The sequence below is a fragment of the Loxodonta africana genome, chromosome 2 (genome assembly GCF_030014295.1).
Source record: "Loxodonta africana isolate mLoxAfr1 chromosome 2, mLoxAfr1.hap2, whole genome shotgun sequence".
NCBI classification, from domain to species: domain Eukaryota; kingdom Metazoa; phylum Chordata; class Mammalia; order Proboscidea; family Elephantidae; genus Loxodonta; species Loxodonta africana.
In genome coordinates, this window is record NC_087343.1 from 41,086,163 (window position 1) to 41,110,175 (window position 24,013).

Sequence of the window (24,013 nt, forward strand, 5' to 3'; positions counted from 1 at the left end):
ATGAAGTCTCACCATCCTCACTTCTAAGGAGCATTCTGGCTGTACTTCTTCCAAGACAGATTTGTTCCTTCTTCTGGCAGTCCATGGTATATTCAATACTCTTCACCAACACGATAATTCAAATGCATCGATTTTTCATTGGTCTTCCTTATTCATTGTCCAGCTTTCTCATGCACATGAGGTGATTGAAAACACCACAGCTTCAGTCAGGCGCACTTTAGTCCTCAAAGTAATGTCTCTGCTTTTTAACACTTTAAAGAGGTCTTTTGCAACAGATTTGCCCCATGTGATACATTGATTTCTTGACTGCTGCTTCCATGGGTATTGATTGTGGACCCAGGTAAAATGAAATCCTTGATAACTCCAATCTTTTGTTCCTTTATCATGATGTTGTTTATTGGTCCAGTTGGGAGGATTTTTGTTTTCTTTATGTTGAGATGTAATCCATACGGAAGGCTGTAGTCTTTGATCTGCATCAGTAAGTGCTTCAAGTCCACTTTGCTTTCAGCAAGCAAGGTTGTGTCGTCTGCATAACGCAGATTGTTAATGAGTCTTCCTCCAATCCTGATGCCCCATTCTTCTTCATATAGTCCAGCTTCTCGGATTATCTGCTCAGCATACAGACAGAATAGATATGGTTAAAGGATACCACACTGACACACACCTTTCCTGACTTTAAACCACACATATCCCCTTGTTCTCTTTGAACGACTGCCTCTTGGTCTCTGGACAGGTTCCTCATGAGCACAATTAAGTATTCTGGTATTCCCATTTTTCACAATGTTATCCATAGTTTGTTATGATCTACACAGTCAAATGCCTTTGCATAGTCAATAAAACACAGGTAAACATCTTTCTGGTATATCACCCATAGCCCACAGAGATTTTTATTAAGGTATAATTTGCATACAATAAACTACATCCACTTAAAGTATACGATTCATTAGTTTTCATAGATGAACACACCTACAAAACCATAACAGAAATCAAGATACAGAACATTTCAGTTACCTCATTTACAGGCCACCCTCCTTCACCCCACAGTCCCGTGCAACTTTTGATCTGGCTTTTGTTGCCATAAATTAGTTTACATTTTCTTGGATTTTACATAAGTGGAATGATTGAGGATGTATTCTTTTGTGTCTGGCTTCTTTTACTGAGCACACTGGTTTTAAGATTCATCTATACAATTTTATGTGTCAGTAGTTTGGTAGTTTGCTCATTTTTATTGCTGATCAGTAGTTTATTTTATGGATATGCCTTAACTCCCTTATGCACTCATCTGTTGATTGGCATTTGTTTTTTGTTTGGTTGGTTGGTTAGTTGGTTGGTTTTTTAGTCTGGATCTATTACAAATAAAACTGCTAGGAACACATTTTTATTTCACTTGGGTAAATACCTAGGACGGACTGGGTCATATAGTAGTAGGTGTATGCTTAACTCTTTAAGAAACTGTGGAGCAGTTTTTCAAAAGTACTTGTACAGTTTAACTTTCCCATCCACAGAGGAATGTACAAATAGTAATTCTACATTCTTGCCAACTACTAATATTATCAGTCTTTAATTGTATACATTGCAGATGTGTTATGGTAACTAATTGTAGTTTTATTTTTCATTTCTCTGATGACTAATGCTGTCGAATATCTTTTCATGTGCATATTGGCCATTGCATATCTTCTTATATGAAGTGCTGTTGAAACCGTTTGGCCCATTTTTATATTGGGATTTTGTCTTATTATTAAGTTGGAAGAGTTATTTAGATGATCTAGATACAATTTTTTTGTCTGAAATATGTCTTACAAATATTTTCTCCCAGTTTAAGGACTGGACAAGAAAGATGAAATGGCCAGAGAACTATGCCTAGGAGATGAGAGTGATAAGGAAGGCATGGCTGGCTAGTGAAGGTTTATGTCTGAGTGGAGATGGCTCAATTCACACAGGAACTAGGCGAGAAGCCAGAGGGTGCTGAGTAAGGATTTCAGAACAGAGACGAAAACAATAAGGAGCAAATGGCAGTACCACCAGCAAGTGGAGGAGATGGGAGAACACCATGGGTGGCCAGTGTTGGGGGAAGCCTCCCAAGAGCCAGTGATTCCCCAACACTCCCAGCCCTAGAATCACCCATCACGTCTGTTTTAGCTTCCTGGAACCACACAGCGGCCTAGCCTCCCACAAAGCCATATGGACCCCAGAGTGATCCCCAGCAGGAACAAGAAGACGTCAAGCAGGTACTGCTCATGCCAGGGCTGCTGGAAGGCATAGGGCTTGAGGTGCGCCCCACCACCTGTCTGGAGGATGTGGTTGATCCAGCCCACCAGTCGCTGGGAGGGGCTCAGGGGGTGGGAGCGCCTGATGATGCTGGCCGCCATGGCTGCAGACTTGTACCTGTTGGCAGAGACAGTGGGGGGCATTACTGATGTGGTCTCAGAAGATTTACAGTGAATGATTCTTTCCTTCTAGGTGCATAAAAGAGTAAGTTTCGAAGAACAGTTTTTGATCTAGCCATGCCTAGCTATCTGGGTCCTTGGGAAGTTCAATAAACATACGAAGATGTATACATGATGCTAACAGAGCTAAACTATTAAAATAGTGTTAAGTCCAAAGAACTAATCCTACCCTGAGAAAGCTAATGATAGTCTATGGGAGAATTATATATGACATAATTATTGTATTAGAACATATACTGAACACCCTCTTGGTGTTAGGCTCTGGGCTATGTGACAAATATGACTCTAGATTGTCAGAACGTCAAGAAGATACCGCACTCTACTGCACCTTAACAGCATCAAGGAGACAGGGCTACTCTGTGGGCATAAGGACTGTGCAGTGTCACAGGGCCCTGCACTTAGAAGGACCAAGTACTTGACTTATTCTCTGTGTTCTCCATCTTGAAATTCTTAATACATTTTTAGCTAGGGGCCCATGTTTTCATTTGCACCCAGTCACACAATTTATGTAGCCAGTCCTGATGTTGCAAAATGTCTGGGGAAGATTCCAGGTCAGAATGACTCTTATTCGGGAGCAGCAGTTCTTGGGTTTTTGGGTCTCAGATCTTTCAGAATCCAGTGAAAGACACAAATCTATTCTTCAGAAAATGAACATTTGCAACACGTGACCTAGCAAATATATAAAAAATCCCTAAGGGAAAGATTAGTCCAAAGGACTAATGGACATATCTACCATGGCCTCCACTAGACTGAGTCCAGTACAACTAGATGGTGCCTGGCTACCACCGCTGACTGCTCTGATAGGGATCACAACACAGGGTCCTGGACAGAGCTGGAGAAAAACGTAGAACAAAATTCTAACTCAAAAAAAAAGACCAGACTTACTGGCCTGACAGTGACTGGAGAAACCCGAAGAGTATGGCCCCTGGACACCCTTTTAGCTCAGTAATGAAGTCACTCCTGAGGTTCACTCTTCAGCCAAAGATTAGACAGGCCCATAAAACAAAACAAGACTAGAGGGGCACACCAGCCCAGGGGCAAGGACTAGAAGGCAGGAGGGGACAGGAAAGCTGGTAATAGGGAACCCAAGGTTGAGAAGGGAGAGTGTCAATATATTGTGGGGTTGTTAACCAATGTCATAAAACAATATGTATACTGTTTAATGAGATACTAGTCTGTTCTGCAAATCTTCATCTAAAGTACAATTAAAAAAAAAAAATCCCCAGGGTTAACAGACCCCGAAGCTTAACTATGTTTCTCAAACTCAGCACCACCAGCTATGTTGTTGTTTTACAAGCATGCAACAAAGATTTTTGAGGGTCTCCTGTGTGCAAAGAACTCTCATTAAGCATTGAAGTCTGATTGAGGGTGTGTGCACTTGAAACTCTAATAAGGGGTTCAGTCTTTCTTAGCTATAGAAAAGAAAAATATATTTTTCTTCTTAATAATGAGGTCATTATGCTTGATAGGCAGTTACCTTGGAGGTCAGTGGGCCCTTTTATTAACTCACTTAACAGAAATAATTAACCCTGAACTTGGTGTTAGGCCCTGTGCTGGGCTCTGGAACACAGTGGAATGCATGAACACACCTTGCTGTCCTCATGGAGCTGACTCTGTAGTGTGGGAAGACTGACAAGAAATAAGAACATAAGCCAACAACAGGACAATTACAAAGCCCGAGGTGTGTTAAGAAAGAAAAAAGATAATTGGGGTGAGTGAGAGAGGAGATTAGCTAGGGTGGACAGAGAAGGACCCTGTGAGAAGGTGACATTGAAGATGGCCCAGAATGTCATGAAAAGATCCATCCAATGGAAGAGAAGCGATGGAGTGTTCTAGAGAACAGCCTGGACAAAGAACCAGAGATGTAGATCTTGCTGCATTTGGGGAGAACAAAGGCAAACTCCTGCCTCAGTAGAATATTACTATAAGGATTCCAAACACGTAAAACCTCATCAAGATCTATCTGACATCAGAGACAAGTATCTCTGTAAAAAATGATTCTCAGCATCTAACCTAAATTGCTCTAGTCTTGCTCTCAGAGGAAACGGGTCAGCTCTTAGCATACCTGTTTATTATTATTCCATACCTGGGAAGTTTTAGCTTTCTTACAAAGGAGACCCACACACTGTCTTTGGTATATAAAGTAATGCTTCCTTTAGGCCTAAGTGACCACATGGCCAGAATGCTGCATACCTCTTTTCTTCTATGACTTGTTTCATCTTAAGAGCCAAAGTCCTTGCCTTCAGCTGATTTATCTGAACAGAGACGCCGAGGTTTTTGGCTTCTACCCGGAGCAGGTTTTCAGGCTGGTCTCCAAAGAGTGGAATCCCCACCATGGGCACACCGTGTTGGATAGCCTCCATTATGCTATTCTGCCCGCCATGGGTGACAAAAAGACGAATGCTAGAATGTGCTGTTTCAAAGAAAGCAGGACATTTCAGAATGAAACATTTTATAACACCAGGTAGTACAGCAATGGCAGAAGAATATGTCAGGGGAATCTCAAGCTGTATCGGAGCCATTGTAATTACTGGTTTTGCTTGGAATACCCCAAATGTGCATGTTCCAAGATTCAAGATCCTAAGCTTTACCTCTGTATAAAGACTCCTTCCCTTGTCCAGAAACCACTGAGATCCTAGAAAAAACTTCAGAGAAGAGTGCTATATATCCATCCATCCATCCATCTATCCATCATCCATCCATCCATCCATCCATGCATCCATCCATCCATCCATCCACCCACCCACCTTTCCATCCACCCATCCACCCATCCATCCACCCACCCATCTATCCTTCCTTCCATCCATCCATCCACCCATCGATCCATCCCTCTCTCTCCTTCCTGTCTCCTCTTTCTTTGCTTCCCTAATCTCTATTTGATCTCTAGCTTTTTGCCCTCTCTTCATCTTTTCCACTGCCCACTTATTTTCCTCTTCTCTGAATTCCTGACACACTGACACCACAATTCATGTGGCACTTGGAAAACTTACAGTGCATTGTCATCTTTAAGAGTCTGCATGAATTTTCTCCTCAATTTTATGAGAAGGCCCAGAAAGCAGAGAATGGACCTTATGGACTGTATTTACAGTCCCTACCTTGCTGTTACACTCTTATTGAGAACAAACTAAAATGCTTGGTGATAATGAAGATGTCATCTCCACCTGCACCTCTCAGCCTCAATCAGAACCTCTTTGTGAACTCTTTGAAAATGGGGGTCATGAGTCCCACACCACTCTGTGGAATATATTTGTAGGGGTGGGACCAGAAACATGTTTCTTAAGTTTCCCAGATCATTTTGAGCCACAATCTTGGTTATGAGCCCTGTGATCCAGCCAGTGCCTGTGGCAGTGTGGGGTGCCCAAAAAGCAGACTGGGCACACAGAAAAACCCTTGGGTGGGTGACGATCTGGTACTAAAGAAGTCTATGGGCAAAATAATCAGCAATGAGGTTTCTCAACTTGGCAATCAGATATTTTGGCACATCCAAAAGACACCGTTGGCATCAATATGGTGAAGGTATGAACTCTTCACACCCTTAGAACATAAGGAGGATGTGTGTCTATGTGTCCACCCTGGACTGTATTCTTGGAGATCACCGGTTGTTATGGATCGTATTTGGGTGACCTTGCTCAGTGCAAATGCAGTAGAATCAAGGGAACCTGACAGATATCGTTTCTGGCTGCAAAAACATGGCATAGAAAAGAATGAAGGGGGGATGGTTATCTGGGCATCTGATATCATTGTAAGTAGAGCCTGATTCACAAGACTCCAGCTGGATGCTCCTCTCCTGTCCTCTGGAGCCTTGCCATTAGCTGCCAACTGCTTCCTTCCTGTGCTGCTGGGAATGCCCAAGGGAAGACCACAGCTCCAATGAACTCTAAGGACATGTAAATGGAAAGAAGGAAGCAGATCTGGGAAGCCCTTACCCAGGAGGTCACTCTGAGGAAGCCAGTCCACAATTTTCACATTTGCTGCCAATTGCACATCTTTGGGCCAATGTGAATGCTTGTATCTCCATATTACTCCTTGGGGAAGGTGAGCAAAGGCACTGTTCATCTCCTTGATAATCTCCTGGGTCTGATAGGTACTTAACATGGAGCCCATGGACACAAGGATAAAACCAGAGTCTCCAAACTTGGCTATGAAGTTCTCAAGGTCCTAGATAGAAGTAACAAAAGAAAGGAGGTGAATGAAGTGATTCATGAAAGCCTAGAGGCCAAACGAAAATCAGGTTACTTACTAAACACATTCTTAGCGCCTTCTCCTCATTACCCTGAAACTGCTCTCAGAGCCCCTGGAACAACTCAGCACCCTCTGTACTGTGCCCACGTCCGCTGTGTCTGGCTGACCTGGAATTGATTTTTCTGAGACCTCAGGGCACATTTTCACATATAAATAATATTAAATAATCACAAATGGGAGCGAAGAGGGCTTCCAGGTTACCAGCTACCAAAACAGACACATTATACCTGAGGTCCTTATAGCATAAAACAGCACTAGCAGTTCTGGATCTAACTCTCATGTACAATAATAATTTACTGAAGAGGGAAGTTGACAGTGAGAACATCTCTCTTCATTGAAAAACCGTAACTCCAGCATCAGGGTCATCCCCCTACCCTCCACCCAATTTGATCACTGGAGATATGGTCTTCTGGGAGTTTTCCAAGGCCAGACCAGAGGTGGGTGAGGGTTCGGATCCAACAGGGGGAATTGGGCTGAGTGGAGAAGCTGGAGATCTCTAGCATAACAAATGGAGGCAGAATTGGCTAAGGCTCTTTACCCAATGTGCCACTTAGCATGTTTTGTACAGATATTCTATGGTTTTCTCAGTCACTGATGTTTACCCTGGTGCCCTGGTGGCACAGTGATTAAGAGCTCAGGCTGCTAACCAAAAGGTTGGTGGTTCAAAACCACCAATCACTCCTTGGAAACTCTATGGGGCAGTTCTACTCTGTCCTATAGTTTCACTGTGAGTTGGAATCAACTCGACGGCAGTGGGTTTGGTTTTGGGTTTTTTTGTGATCTAATGCACTAAATCTTACCTTTAGCACAGTTTTGTTAACTCTTACTTTCTAATATTTCTTCAGACCTTAACTGTCTCTCATTTCTGTGGCTGCCCTCAGTTCCCAGCCCTTCACCCTACTGGGATGCTCTGCCTGAACTTGACCCTACTCAACTTAATACTGCAGGATCTACCATCCCAAAGGATAACTCAAAAACAGCCTTATCATCCTTTCATAATTATCAAAGCAATGTAAGACCATTATATAAAAATTGAAAAAGGCAGAGAAGATAAATTTTTTTCAAAAAGTATCTCATCTCACAGTCAGTATAACCCTTAATTCCCATTTTTCTCATTAACCATTCCCTCCTCCAGCCCCAGGGCCCAGGCCTGACCTACCATAAGACCTTCAGATTTAGCCTGGCTTTATTTTATTTATGCAATTGAATCATCCACTACTCCAGTCTAGACAGAGTCATCAGAGAACCTGTTATTTCCTATAACTCATCTCCTTAACAATTATTCCATATAATGCCCAACTCACTTCTACCTGCACACCTTAGGTCCCTGTTCTCACCACCTGGTGAGTCTTTCTTCCCCTGTTCCATTCCTAAAATATCCTGTCACCAACTCAAAACCCATCTCCTCCAGGTGTCTTTCACCAACTCTTCCTATTCACGAAATGCAAGGTCAGTAGAGGAAGGGCTGAGACTTTGGTGCCTGGAAAGCCCAGGCCAAACCTCAACTCACCTGGCCTTTGAGCTGAATGGCAACAGGAAGTCACTTATACCACCTGTGCCTCTGTCTTCTACTCTTTAAGAATGGAGATCATCACACCTCTCTGCAGGTCCCCGGAGATGACATAAGAAAACTTCCATGAAAGTGCTGATAGGCAAAAAGCAGCCAGTTGATCTTAGCACTCCTCACTTTTAAAAACTTCTATAGCTATGGTTCTAAGGCTAGACTGCCTATTAGAATTGCCTGGGCAGCTTCGATAACTGACAGTGCCCAGGTGCCAACCAAGACCAGAAGGCCTACATGGTATCAGGAGCCAGGGTTCTCCAGGCAGAAGATCCCAGACGTGAAGCCTAGGGCTCTTGCTTTCAGACTCACATAGTTCTGCCCTGGGTTCAGCCTGGCTCACGTTGTTTCCTGCAAGTCATCTCCTTAACAATTCTTGCATGTGATGGGTGCTCACCACATACTTACTGTATGTTATTGTTGTTTGTTGTCTTCAAGTCTTTGGAGTCCCTGGGTGGCGTAAACAATTAAGTGCTGAACTACTAGCTGAAAGACTGGCAGTTCAAACCCAGCCAGAGGTGCCTCAAAAGAAAGGCCTCGCCTACCTGACAACCTGCTTCTGAAAGGTCAGTCTCGAAAATCCTATGGAACAGTTCTACTCTGCAAGTATGTGGCTGCCATGACTTATTGTATACATAATTATGAAAAATGCAAATGAAAATATCAACTTTTTGAATGGCTTTTCCCACCGGGGCCAGGACTTCCGTACGGAAAGAGAGGAGCCTAAGGCACATGATTTAAGGACACCCCCAGTCTCAGGGTCATGCAACACCTGGCCCTGTACTTATACAACCCTGAGAGTTAGTACCTCCTTACATAGTGCCCCTAGGTGCCTCACCTGCCTGCCTTCTTCAAGCCCAGGTTCCCACTGGCAGGAGGCAGCCACCAACACTGCATTGAGGGCCTTTGCATGAAACCCAAATTGGGTGCTAAGGTTTTACTTACTTGTGGTACTGGCTTAATGGGCTTGGCCATTAAACCTCCAACATAAACAGTATTAGGAAGCAGGGGCCGAGCAAAATCAAAGGCAAAGTCAGAGTTAACAAACCATAACTCTGCTTTCTGTAGAAGCTGAGACAACACTGGTCTAGAGCCTTCTGGAAAATGTTCCCTGATGGTGTTGTCATACTGAGAGTGGATTTGCCTTTGCTTCATAGAAAAACCAAAGAACATCAGAAGGTTCTTCATTCGTCCCCAGAAGTCCATGCGGTCAGTTAGCAAGGAATGGAATGTTGGAACATAAGACAGGGGGCTGGGTAGCCCAAAATCCACAGGGCCGAACGAGGAAGGAAGAATGGATACAAATGGTTTCCCAAGCTTCTCAGCAATCAGGAAAGGACAGTAGTCAAAGGTTTCCACTACTACCAGTTCAAAGTTCTCATTCTTTAAGGAATCCACGATATCCCTTCTTCTTAGCAAATGACTGCAATGAATCCCAAGTTGTTCCATTAACTTTAAATATTTTTCAAATGTTCCCCTTGTAAGAAAGAAAACAAATGATAAATATTTGTGAGAGGTGTTAATTTCTTGATACATAAATGACTCTTGAGACCCAAAGAAAATATTCCAGGTAAGTAAGAGTGTATCTGGAAGCAGCTCACTTACTCGTCTACTGTCCCACAAATACCCTCTACCCTGGTCACTCTGGTCTAGGTGTTTCTGCTCCCTTGAATGTTTCCACTTTTTCTCCCTTGCTTTTTACTCTTCACCCAAATCCCACCCAGATCAAGGCCCCTCTGCTCTAGGAGTTGTCTGTGAACATAGCAGACCTCACAGATCTCTCTCTACTTGACACATTCTGTGATGCTCTGTTTAGCCTTCATTTACATATCGACTTTTTATGAGCGACTGTCTTGTTTCCCAGCCAAACTGTGCAACTTGAAGAAAGTCTCGTAAATATTGATGACAGTCCTTATTTTTAAATCAGTATGTATTCTGCATTTGACAGATCACCTCACCCAGGGGACTCTTTGATGATGATATTAGCATCTGAAATCTCCGCTAAAAATAAGAATTCCACTTTCCTATGCACAACAACAAAAACTGTTGCCATCAAGTCAATTCTGACTCACAATGACTCTATAGGATTCAGCAGAACTGCCACAACAGGGTTTCCAAGGAGCAGCTAGAGGATTTGAACTGGCAACCTTTTGGATAGTAGATGTAGCTCTTAACCGCTATGCCACCATGGCTCCTCCTATGTCCAGGGGTTAAGAACTTTACAATAAATAAATAAATAAATAGCCTGGTTTTGAAGCACATTATTTAGCCTTTCCACTTCAGTGCTGACTAGGATATTTAGAGGAAATAATGCCATAGTTTTACTGACACCTAAATTAAGACTTTTGCCTATGGGACCATTTTAGGGATCATTCTTCTTGCAATGATTTCCCATCATTAAAAACCAATTCTGACTCGTGGAGATCCCATGTGTTTCAAAGTAGAACTGCACTCCATAGGGTTTTCAATAGCTCTGCTCTTTCAGAAGTAGTTGCCAGGTCTTTCTTCACAGTCATTTTTGGGTGGGTTTGAACCGCCAATATTTCAGTTAGTAGCCAAGTGCTTAATTGTTTGTGCCACCCAGGGACTCCCGATTATTCAATAGCATTTTACCCTAAATTTATCCAAAAATTAATTTAAAAACTAGAAACACGCATTTTTACATCATATATAAAAAAGAATAAAGCAAGAATGAAATATACGAAGCCCATAATTGCTGCATCGAAAATAATCCTGTTTATACGGCATAGCTGTAAATAGGTGAGGATGCCCTAGAGGCACAGGGGCTCAGAAGCCCCAGGACATCCTGGCTACACGGAGAAGATAATCAATACCCAGACACCCCCCTACAACCTATACACCACGGAACCATAGTGCCCCAGTCAGAGAAGGCCCAGAGGTTGAGAACTTGTTAGCTATATGCTGGTCTTTAGGACCAACTTCAAGTTCCATCGCGAAGGTGATGGGCTGAAATTACCTTCTGCTTTATATTTGAATTTCACATGACAATGATTGCCAAATATTTTGGATAATTTTGGTAATGCAGCATAAATTCCTAGAATATAATTCAACACTTATATTTATAATTATTAATAAATAAACAAAAAAAAACTTTCAGAAAGTTACTGCTACCTGTGCCTGTCCTCAGAAATATCAAACTGGGGGAGAACAGACTAGGCATGTACTTTTAAAAAGTAATTAACAACACAATATAAACTAGGTGTCAAATGAGTGGTTTAGATCAGACCTAGACAAGATGGAATGTGATCTTCCAGCTTGAGTGAGGGAGAAGGCTTTATGCAAAGAGCCACATTTGATCAGTACCTTCACTAATAAATAAGTAAATTGAGCCCTTGTGGCACAGTGGTTAAGAGCTCAGCTGCATACCAAAAGGTTGGCAGTACAAATCTACCAACCGCTCCGTGGAAACCCTATGGGGCAGCTCTACTTTGTCTTATAGGATCTGTATGCGTTGGAATTGACTATATGGCAATGGATTTTCACTAATAAATAGAATTTTCTCAGAAAAAAAGAAGCGGTGAAGGTGGGACCAAGATAGCAGAGTAGTCAGATGCTTCCGGTGATCCCTCTTACAAAAAAGACCTGAAAAAACAAGTGAAACGATGATATATATGACAAGCTAGGAGCCCTGAACATCAAAGGCAAAGTTAGAAAACAGACTGAGCTGCAGGGGGAGGGAGAGATGGTTCAGAAGTGGAGAGGAGTTGCTGTACCTGACTCAGCAGGAACCAGCGCCCCTCAGGCACAATCCCCTGGCATGACCACGACACGGCTGTCAGTAGTGTTCGGGACGCAGTTTCTTCAGGGAGATACTGCGAGCCGCACAATCCACTCACACCTCCGGAACCAGAAATGAACAGTGCTCTCAGCAAAACACAAGTACTTGCATTTATTTTACCACACCCCCAGCCCCAAAGCCGGCTTCAGTGGCTGTCGGTTTCCCTGGGCCTGAGATAGATCCTGCTGTGTGTCCTGAGGCATCCTCCTGGCCTTGGAGAAGGAATAAATTAACAATTGGGGGAAAAGATAATCTGCCAGCTCTACTAAGCTAGGGAGTTCAGGACAGAAGTGGCTCCTGTCCAGGAACAAATGGTCTGCAGACCTTGAATACTTTTCACCTCTGCATGGACCTGTGTGGGCCCACTTCAGGAAATTAGGCCCTTGTTACTCCAACGGTGTATGTGCTTGAGATCTGACATCAACTGTTTCAGCTGTGCAGTAGAGAGGTGGATTTTTGATGTTTCACACCACTTTGTCTATTAAACAGGATCCTTACCTACCCACATCAGGGGCCTGAGGACTGGTGGCTTCACCTACATCACCTAGCCACCTGCAACAGGGATCCAAGGATAAGTGGTGCCTACCAGTCATTACAACAAAAAGCTTTGGGTGCCTGTCATGGATTGAATTATGTCCCCCTAAAAAAAAATGTGTGTATCAACTTGGTTAGGCCATGATTCCCAGTATTGTGCGGTAGTCCTCCATTTTGTTATTGTAATTTTATGTTGAGAGGATCAGGGTGGGATTATAACACCACCCTTACTCAGGTCACCTCCCTGATCCAATGTAAAGGGAGTTTCCTGGGGTGTGGCCTGTACCACCTTTTATCTCTTGAGAGATAAAAGGAAAAGTAAGCAAGCAAAGAGTTGGGGACCTCATACCACCAAGAAAGCAGCACCAGGAGCAGAGCACGTCCTTTGGACCAGGGGTCCCTGTGCCTGACAAGTTCTTTGGCCAGGGGAAGATTGAGGACAAGGGCCTTCCTCCAGAGCAGACAAAGTTAGAAAGCCTCTCCCTGGAGCTGACACCCTGAATTTGGACTTGTAACCTATTAGACTGTGAGAGAATGAATTTCTCTTTGTTAAAGCCATCCACTTGTGGTATTTCTGTTATAGCAGTACTAGATAACTAAGACAGAATTTGGTACCAAGAGAGTGGGGTGCTGTTCTAACAGATACCTATAATGTGGAAGTGGTTTTGAAACTACGAATGGATAGAGTTGCAACAGTGGCAGATGACCAGCACAGCAGAGAACCTGCAGTGGCAAAGAAGCACCAACAGCAGCAGAACCAGGAGACCAGCGCAACACAGTGCTGGAGCTGACCCATGGAGCAAGAGGCCTGAGTGCCTGTGCACAGGAGGCTTCCTGGGGGGAGTGGGGTGCCTCTGAGCACTTATTGGTGGAGCTACTGAGCTCTGGAACACTTGCTCCAGCAGGACAGATGCAGGCATGAGGCCCAAGGAGCCAAGAAGTGAAAAAAACAGGAAACAGAAGCTGAAGAGACAAGAAGCTGAGCTGCTTCAGTCTCAAAATGTATGGCCATGACCTCAGGGGTTTCAAAGGGTGGAGTCATGGCCTCTGGTGTTTCTAAGAGTGGAGTTGCCACTCAGATGGACTAGGAAAATGTTGTGCCTAAAGCCAAAGGAGCAGAGTTGCTGTCCCAGTGGGCATGGAAGATGGAACTAAAGCCCAGGGTGAGGGGCCTCCACTCAGAATCTGGAGAGTGTGGCCAATACCTAGAGGCTGGAGGACAGGGTTATTGTGTTCAGAGAGAAGAGGATTATTTTCAAAGCTTTGAGGGCTAATGTAATGTGTTCTGCTGACTTGCTTAGGGCCTGTTATGCCTTCTTTCTGTTCAGTTTCTACCATGTGTGATGGAAATTTCTAGCTTCTGCCTGTTCTACCATTGTACTTTTGGAAGCAGACAACTTGTATTCCAGATTTCACAGATGAAGGGGAATTTTTGGATTTTGGACTTAGAGTTAAGACTTTTACTATGATATGATGGGATGAATATGTTTTGCATGTTGCAAGGATGTGATTTTTGGGGGGCCAAAGTTTGGAATGTCATGAATTGAATTATGTCCCCCCAAAAATGTATGTATCAACATGGTTAGGCCATGGTTCCCAGTATTTTGTGGTTGTCCTCCATACTGTGATTGTAATTCTATGTTAAAGATGATTAGGGTGGGATTGTAACACCACAATCAGGTCACTGCCCTGATCCAAGGTAAAGGGAGTTTCCCTGGGGTGTGGCCTGCACCACCTTTTATCCCTCAAGAGGTAAAAGGAAAAGGAAGCCAGCAGAGAGTTGAGGACCTCATGCCACTAAGAAAGCCGCACCAGAAGCAGAGCACATCCTTTGGACCCAGGGTCCCTGTACCTGAGAAGCTCTCTGACCAGGGGAATATTGAGGACAAGGACCTTCCACCAGAGCGGACAAAGAGAGAAAGCCTTCCCCTGGAGCTGACGCCCTGAATTTCAACTTGTAAGCTACTAGACTGTGAGAGAATAAATTCATCTTTGTTAAAGCCATCCACTTGTGGTATTTCTGTTATAGCAGTACTAGATAACTATAATTTTTTTTTTTTTTAGATAACTAAGACTATGCCCATGGTCCGGCTGCAGAACTCACCCCGCTGTGTGCTCTAGGGAACAAGGACATGCTTTCTTCACAAACACTCAGGGGACGGTTGTCAGCCCCCTGCCTTGTTCAGAGCGTGACCCCCTGCTACAACCAGATACCTGTGCCTATACCAATCACCCCTGCCTAAAGACTATATGACAGAGCCTGTACCACACACTTGATAAACAACTACCTGAACATCTGGGCTGAATCCATACAAGAAAAGTGAATGGACTCCTAAGCTCATATACCTGGTAACAGCTCTACCCATCTGGTGACAGGACGTTAGAACTTCAAAGGCACAAATAATCAAGCTAGTTCACTCAAGTAGCCTATTTGGGCATATCAAAACAAAACAAAGCAAGAAGCTAGGAAACACTAAGCAAACATAAAATAAATTAATAAAATAACTTATCGACGGCTCGAAGAAAAGAGCCAATAGCAAGTCATATACAGAAGCAGACCATGATCACCTCAACAAGCTCTCAAAACAAAGAATCAAGGAAGCTTTCAGATGAAGATGTATTCCTGGAAGTATCAGATGTAGAATACAAAAGATTTATATACAAAACTCTTCAAGAGATCAAGAAAGAGATGAGGCAAAATGCAGAACAAGCCAAGGAACACACAGATAAAGCAGATGAAGAAATTAAAAAGGTTATTCAAGAACATAATGACAAATTTAATAGGCTGCAAGAACCCTAGAGAGAGACAGCAATCAGAAATTCAGATTAACAATAAAATTTCAGAATTAGACAACTGAATAGAAAGTCAGAAGAGCAGACCTGAGGAAATAGAAGGCAGAATTAGTGAGGTTGAGGATAAAACAATTGGCACCAATATAGGCAAAGAAAAAGTAGATAAAAGAATATTAAAAAATGAAGAAACCCAAAGATTCACGTGCGACTCAATTAAGAGAAATAATCTACAAGTGACTGGAGTACCAGGACAGGGAGGGATAACAAAAAACACAGAGAAAAACATTGAAGATTTGTTGGCAGCAAACTTCCCTGATACCATGAAAGATGAGAAGATATCTATCCAAGATGCTCATCGAACCCCACATAAGGTAGATCTCAAAAGAAAATCACCAAGACATACTATAATCAAATTTACCAACACCAAAGACAGAGAATTTTAAGAGCGGCTAGGGATAAACAAAAAGTCACCTACAAAGGAGAGTCAATAATAATAAGCTCAGACTACTTGGCAGAAACCATGCAGGCAAGAAGGCAGCGGGATGACTTATATAAAAAACTGAAGGAAAAAAATTGCCAACCAAGAATCATATATCCAGCAAAACTGTTTCTCAAATATGAAGGAAAAATTAGGACATATCCAGATAAACAGAAGTTTAGGGAATTTGAAAAAAACAAACCAAAACTACAAGAAATACTAAAGGGAATTCTCTGGTTAGAAAATCAATAATATCAGATATCATCTCAAGACTAGAACACAAGACAGAGCAACCAGATACAGATCCAGATAGGTAAATCACGAAAATAAATCAAGATTAAAAAAAAAGCTCAAAACATCGAAACAGTGATATCATTATGTAAAAGATGACAACATTAAAACAATAAACAGAGACTAAAAAATGTAGTCATAGATCTTTCATATAGAGAAGAAGTCAAGGCGATATAAAGAAACAAATTTTAGTTTAAACTTAGAAAAATAGGGGTAAATATTAGGAGACTAACAATCCTACACATCAAAATAAAATGCAAGAAAAACATAAAGACTCACCAAAAACAAAATCAACAACAATGAATAAGAGGAAAAGACAATATATAAACTACTCAACACAAAAAAATTAAGTGGAAAAAAGAAACTGTCAACACACAAAAAAACACATCAAAACGACAGCACTAAACTCAAACCTAACCATAATTATGCTGAATGTAAATAGACTAAATGCACCAGTAAAGAGACAGAGAGTGGTAGAATGGATTAAGAAAACACGATCCATCTATATACTGCCTAAAAGAGACACACCTTAGACTTAAAGACACAAACAAACTAAAACTCAAAAGATGGAAAAAAATATATCAAGCAAACAACAATCAAAAAAGAGAAGGAGTAGCCATATTAACTTCTGAAAAAATAGACTTTAAAGTTTAATCTACCACAAACGATAAGGAAGGACACTATATAATGATTAAAGGGACAATATACCAGGAGCATATAAACATATTCAATATGTATGCACCCAATGACAGGGCTTCAAGATACATAAAACAAACTCTATCAGCACTGAAAAGTGAGATAGACAGCTCCACAATAACAGTAGGAGACTTCAACACACCACATTCGGTGAAGGACAGAACACCCAGAAAGAAGCCCAATAAAGACACGGAAGATCTAAATGACACAATCAACCAACTTGACCTCATCCATATACAGAACACTCCACCCAAAAGTAGCCAAGTATACTTTCTTTTCCAACACACATGGAACATTCTCTACAATAGACCACATAATTAGGTCATAAAGCAAGCCTTAACAGAATCCAAAACACTGAACTATTAAAAAGCATCTTCTCTGACCATAAAGCCATAAAAGTAGAAATCAATAACAGAAAAAGCAAGGAAAAGAAATCAAACACTTAGAAACTGAATAATACCCTGCTCAAAAATGACTGGGTTATAGAAGAAAATAAGGATGGAATATAGAAATTCATTGAATCCAGTGAGAATGAAAACACTTCCTAGCAGAGCCTTTGGGACACAGCTAAAGCAGTGCTCAAAGGTCAATTTATATAAATAAATGCACACATACAAAAAGAAGAAAGGGCCAAAATCAAAGAATTATCCCTACAACTTGAACAAAGAGAAAGAGAACAACAGAAGAAAGCAAATAATAAAAACTAGAGCAGAATTAAATGAAATAAATAGAAAGACCATTGAAACAGCTAACAAGACAAAAAAAAAGCTTTTTTTTTAAAATAATTAACAAAATTGATAAACCACTGGCTAAACTGACAAAAGAAAAACAGGAGAGGAAGCAAATAACTCAAATAAGAAATGAGATGGGCAATATCACAAAAGACCCAACTGAAATTAAAAGAATCATATCAGATTACTATGAAAAATTCTACCTAACAAATTTGAAAACCTAGAAGAAATGGATGAATTTCTAGAAACACACTACCTACCTAAACTAATACAAACAGAGGTAGAACAACTGAATAAACACATAACAAAAAAGAGATTGAAAAGGTAATTAAAAAACTCCCAACAAAAAAAAGCCCTGGCCCTGACAGCTTCACTGGAGAGTTCTATCAAACTTTCAAAGAAGAGTTAACACCACTACTACTAAAGGTATTTCTGAGCATAGAAATGGTGTAATACTCCCAAACTCATTCTATGAAGCCAGCATACCCCGATACCAAAACCAAGTAAAGACACCACAAAAAAAGAAAATTACAGACCTATATCCCTCATGAACTTAGATGCAAAAATCCTCAACAAACTTCTAGCCAACAGAATTCAACCAACATATCAAAAAAAATAATTCACCATGACCAAGCGGGATTCGTACAAGGTATGCAAGGATAGTTCAACGTTAGAAAAACAATCAATGTAATCCATCATATAAACAAAATAAAAGTCAAGAACTACATGATCTTCTCAATTGATGCAGAAAATGTATGTGACAAAGTCCAACACCCATTTATGATAAAAACTCTCAGCAAAATAGGAATAGAAGGAAAATTCCTCAACATAATATAGGGCATTTATACAAAGCCAACATCATCCTAAATGGAGAGAGTCTGAAAGTTTTCCCCTTGAGACTGGGAACCAGACAAGGATGCTCTTTATCACTACTCTTATTCAACATTGTGCTGGAGGTCCTAGCCAGAGCACAGATAAAGAAACAAAGGCTAGATAAAGAAATAAAGGGCATCCAGATTGGTAAGGAAGAAGTAAAAGTATCTCTGTTTGCAGATGACATGATCTTATACACAGAAAACCCTAAGAATCCTCAAGAAAGCTACTGAAACTAATAGAAGAGTTCAGCCGAGTATCAGGATACAAGATAAACATACAAAAATCAGTTGGATTCCTCTACACCAACAAAAAGAACATCGAAGAGGAAATCACCAAATCAATACCATTCACAGTAGCCCCCAAGAAGATAAAATACTTGGGAATAAATCTAACCAGAGATGTAAAAGACCTATACAAAGAAAACTGCAAGACACTACTGCAAGAAACAAAAGAGACCTACATAACTGGAAAAACACACCTTGCTTATGAATAGGAAGACTCAACCTTTTAAAATGTCTATTTGACCAAAAGCGATCTATAGATGCAATGTAATTCCAATCCAAATTCCAATGGCATTTTTTAATGAGATGGAGAAACAAATCACCAACTTCACGTGGAATGGAAATAGGCCCTGGGTAAGTAAAAAAAAAAAAAAAATCACTACTAAAAAACAACAAAGTGGGAGGCCTCACACTATCTGATTTTAGAACATATCACACCACCACAGTAGTCAAAACAGCCTAATACTGGTACAACAACAGGTACATAGACCAATGGAACACAATTGAGAATCCAGACATAAATTCATCCACATATGAGCAGCTGATTTTTGACGAAAGACCAAAGTCATTTAAATGAGGGAAAGAGAGTCTCTTTAACAATTGGTGCTGGCATAAATGGATAACCATCTGCAAATAAAATGAAACAAGACCCATAGCTCACACCATGCACAAAAGCTAACTCAAAATGGATCAAAGACCTAAATATGAAATCTAAAACAATAAAGATCATGGAAGAAAAAATAGGGACAATGCTAGGAGCCCTAATACATGGAATAAACAGTATACAAAGCATTATTAACAATGCTCAAACGCCAGAAGAGAAACTACATAACTGAGAGCTCCTAAAAATGAAACACCTATGCTCATCCAAAGACTTCACCAAAAGAGTAAATATACTACCTACAGACTGTGAAAAAGTTTTTAGCTATGACATTTCCGATCAGCACCTGATCTCTAAAATTTACATGATACTGCAAAAACTCAACTACAAAAAGACAAATAACCCAATTAAAAAATGGGCAAAGGATATAAACACACACTCACCAAACAAACAGGCTGCTAACAGGTACATGAGGAAATGCTCAGGATCCTTAGCCACTAGAGAAATGCAAATCAAAACCACAATGAGGTACCATCTCACTTCAATGAAGGCTGGCATTAATCCAAAAAACACAAAATAATAAATGTTGGAGAGGTTGTGGAGAGACTGAACACTTATACACTGCTGGTGGAAATGTCAAATGGTACAACCACTTTGGAAATCAATTTGAAGCTTCCTTAAAAAGCTAGAAATAGAACTACCATACGATCCAGCAACCCCACTCCTTGGAATATATCCTAGAGAAATAAGAGCCTTTACATGAACAGATGTATGCACATCCATGTTCATTACAACAGCAAAAAGATGGAAGCAACCGAGGTGCCTATTACCAGATGAATGGATAAATAATGGTATATTCACACAATGGAATACTATGTATTGATAAAGAACAATGATGAATTCATGAAACATTTCATAACAAGAAGGAATCTGGAAGGTATTATGCTGAGTGAAATTAGCTGCAAAAGGACAAATATTGTATGAGACCACTATTATAAGAACTCAAGGAATAGTTTAAACACAGAAGAAAATATTCTCTGATGGTTATGAGGGTGGAAGGAAGGAGGGAGGGGGTATTCACTAATTAGATAGTAGACAAGAACTATTTTAGATGAAGGGAAAGACAACACACAATACAGGAAAGGCCGGCACAACGGGACTAAACCAAAAGCAGTTTCCTGAATAAACTGAATGCTTCGATGGCCAGAGTAGCAAGGTCGGGGGTCTGCGGACCATGGCTTCAGGGGACATCTAGGTCAACTGGCATAATAAGATCTATTAAGAAAACATTCTGCGTCCCACTTTGGTGAGTGGCATCTGGCGTCTTAAATGCTAGCAAGTGTCCATCTAAGATGCATCAATTGGTCTCAACCCACCTGGAGCAAAGGAGAATGAAAAACACCAAAACACACAAGGTAATTATGAGTCCAAGAGACAGAAAAGGCCACATAAATCAGAGACTACACCAGCCTGAGACCAGAGGAAGTAGATGGTGTCTAGGTACAACCGATGACTGCCCTGACAGAGAAAACAACAGAGAATCCCTGATGGAGCAGGAGAGCAGTGGGATGCAGATCTCAAATTCTCATAAAAAGACCAGACTTAATGGTCTGACTGAGACTGGAAGGACTCCAGAGGTCATGGTCCCCAGATTTTCTGTTAGCCCAAGACTGGAACCATTCCCAAAGCCAACTCTTCAGACAGAGATTGGACTGGACTGTAACACAGAAAATGGTACTGGTGAGGAGTGAGCTTCTTGGCTCAAGTAGACACATGGGACTATGTGGGCAGCTCCTGTCTGGAGGGGAGATGAGAAGACAGAGGGGTACAGAAGCTGGCTGAATAGACAAGGGGAATACAGGGTGGAGACAAGGAAAGTGTTGTCTCATTAGGGGGAGAGCAACTAGGAGTACATAGTAGGGTATATATAAATTTCTGTATGAGAGACTGACTTGATTTGTAAACTTTCACTTAAGACACAATTAAAAAAAAAAAAAAAAGAAGAGGAAGAAGGGGTGAAGCTACCAAGAGAGGCAGGGATTTTTATCTTTTTATTGTCTAAGAGAATGGAGTTTCTTATTCCTTTGCATTTCAGGTGAGAGAAAAAGGAGTTTGCTTCATGTCTCATTGTGCACCAGGTTAATTGCTTTTATTAAAAGAACTTGAAGTAGCCTGAGGTCTTCAAAATCAATGTTCCTAAGGTTCCCTCCATTAATGAAATAAAATGTTGCCATTGAGTCAAATAAAATATAACAGGGGGAAAGGGGAGGAAAAAAATAAGTGGAAAAAAAGAAAAAGATTCACTGATTTCCCCACCAACAATGAGGAGATAAAGTGCCTATATCGGTTTCTGTGCTCAAGAGATTACAGACAAAAATTGTCGGCAAAGTGTTGCAAGAAAGGCCCAGAGGGAACAACACCCCAATTTCTGCAGAAATTTATTCATGCTTTTTTTTTTTATAGTGAAGAGGGAATTAAACGGAGTACTGTAGAATCTCCAGTGACTGGACTAGATGATTGGGAATGCATCAGCTGCCCGCCCATCCATCCATCCATCCATCCATTCACCCACCCAACCATCCACTCATCATGCATTCATCTATCCATCCATCTGGACTGGACTGGATGATTTGGAACGCAACACCTGTATCATCTGTCCATCTGTCCGTCCGTCTGTCCGTCCATCCATCCATCCATCTCTCCATCCCTTTCACTTATGCTCACTCCAAGCATCCAAGCATCCAACTAGTCATTTGTATCGCTAAAATAGTGACTCTTTGGTTAAAAGAATAAAATAAAATTACCTGCCATGAAAAGATTCTTCAATAAAGAAATCAAAATACTTCATAAATTCTTTTTTATAATCTTCAGGCGGAAGCCATTTGATGATTTGGTATGTCTTTTTTTCCTCTTTAAAATCTAAGAAAACACCAATGAGAGAAAAAAGTTTAATAGCATAAGGATACCAAGTTTGTTTATATGAATAATTTTCTATTCCTCTGAATGTTGCTTTTTTTTTCTTTGTCTTGGTTATAAAGATTAGGATATGGACATCTTTGACGGGATCTTACGTGCCTACCACTGTTCACCCTTTCCAAAATAAACGAATATTCACATCCTCCCACATGCAAATTTTGTGGGCTTTTCATCATTGTTGTTGTTGTTTTCTCATTCAATTATACAAACTGATAACATTTACTGAGAACCTTACAACGATTCAGGCACTTTCATTCAATTTAAACGTCTCAAAGCGTACACTTAAAGCTTTCATTTAAATGTATAGCTATTAGTCCCGTTTTATAGGTGAGAAAACAAAGGCTAATTGAGTTTAAGGTCATTTGTCAAGGTTGCACACATAGGGAGTGGTGGAGTTTGTACTTAAATGCAAGTCTGTTTGATTACAGAGCCCATTTACTTTCTGTTTTAGAAAAATTGGTTTTCTTTTTTTTAACGTGAGACATGGAAATAGTTGTTTTTTTTTTTCAGTCAAAAAGTACTAAAAGGTCAGATTAAAAATATTAGTCCCCTGCGCTCCCAAGCATACCAGCTTGGCTCCTCCGCCATTACTACTACAGTTGCTGCTGAGTCAACTCTGATCGTGGCTATCCCGTGTCAGAGTAGAACTCTCCTTCATAGGGTTTTCTTTTTTGTTTTATAATTTATTTTGTTGTTGTTGTTGAGAATATACACAGCAAAACATACACCAATGCAACAGTTTCTAGACATACAATGCAGTGACACTGATTACATTCTTCAAGTTGTGCAACCATTCTCATGCTCCTTTTCTGAGTTTTTCCTTCCCAATTTTTTTTATTAATATAAACTCACTCCTTCTAAGGTTCCTATCTAATCTTTAAAGTTGTTGTCAGTTTGATCTCATAGATACATCTCAAAATAGCATAATGATCAATGTAGATATTCTTTACTAGTTGAGCTAAACTGAGAAATAGCAGTGGAACATTGTCTAATATAGTGCTGGAAGGTCAGAAGGCACTCAAAATATGAGATGGATTGACTCAATGACTGTAACAATGAACTCAAACTCAGCAACAATTGTGAGGATGGTACAGGACTGGGTGGTGTTTCATTCTTTTGTACGCAGGGTCACTATGAGTCAAAACCAACTCAACAGCACCTAACAACAACAACACTGTTTGGTTTTAAGAAGACTTCAGGGGATATTTTTGGTTTAACGTTTAAATGATTATCTCAGGGCAATAGTTTCAGGAGTTCATCCAGCCTCCATGGCTCCAGAAAGTCTGGATTCCATGAAATTTTAAATTCTGTTCTACATTTTCCCCCTTTTTGGTCAAAATTCTTCTATAGAATCTTTGATCAAAATGTTCAGTAATGGTAGCTGGGTACCATCCAGTTCTTCCAGTCTCATGGCAGAGGAGGCAATTGTTCATGGAGGCAATTAGGTGCACATCCATTTCCTCCTTCTATTCCAGACTCTCCTTCTTCCTCTGTTGCCCCAGGTGAATAGAGACCAATTGTTCTGCCTTGGATGGTCACTTGCAAGCCTCCATAGGGTTTCCCATGGCTGATTTTTTGGACATAGATCCCCAGGCCTTTCTTCTGAGGGACCTCTGGGTGGACTCAAACCTCCAAACATTTGGTTAGCAGCCAAGTGTGTTAACCATTTACACCACCCAGGTCCTCCTCAATTACCCATGTGTAAAC

At 40.9% G+C, this 24,013-nt stretch overlaps 1 protein-coding gene across 1 annotated transcript in view; it reads right to left on the bottom strand.

Annotated features, from left to right (window-relative positions):
- Positions 1 to 415: 415 nt before the first annotated feature.
- The window catches only part of UGT3A2 (UDP glycosyltransferase family 3 member A2), a 34,884-nt gene continuing 11,286 nt past the window's right edge, over positions 416 to 24,013 (bottom strand). The window contains exons 3-7 of the mRNA XM_003407887.3: positions 22,135 to 22,249; positions 9,196 to 9,727; positions 6,374 to 6,605; positions 4,641 to 4,860; positions 416 to 2,385 (exon numbers count right to left, since the gene is read on the bottom strand). Coding sequence (XP_003407935.3) covers positions 2,136 to 2,385; positions 4,641 to 4,860; positions 6,374 to 6,605; positions 9,196 to 9,727; positions 22,135 to 22,249 — 1,349 coding nt within the window. The 3' untranslated portion in view covers positions 416 to 2,135. The remainder of the gene's footprint in view (positions 2,386 to 4,640; positions 4,861 to 6,373; positions 6,606 to 9,195; positions 9,728 to 22,134; positions 22,250 to 24,013) is intronic.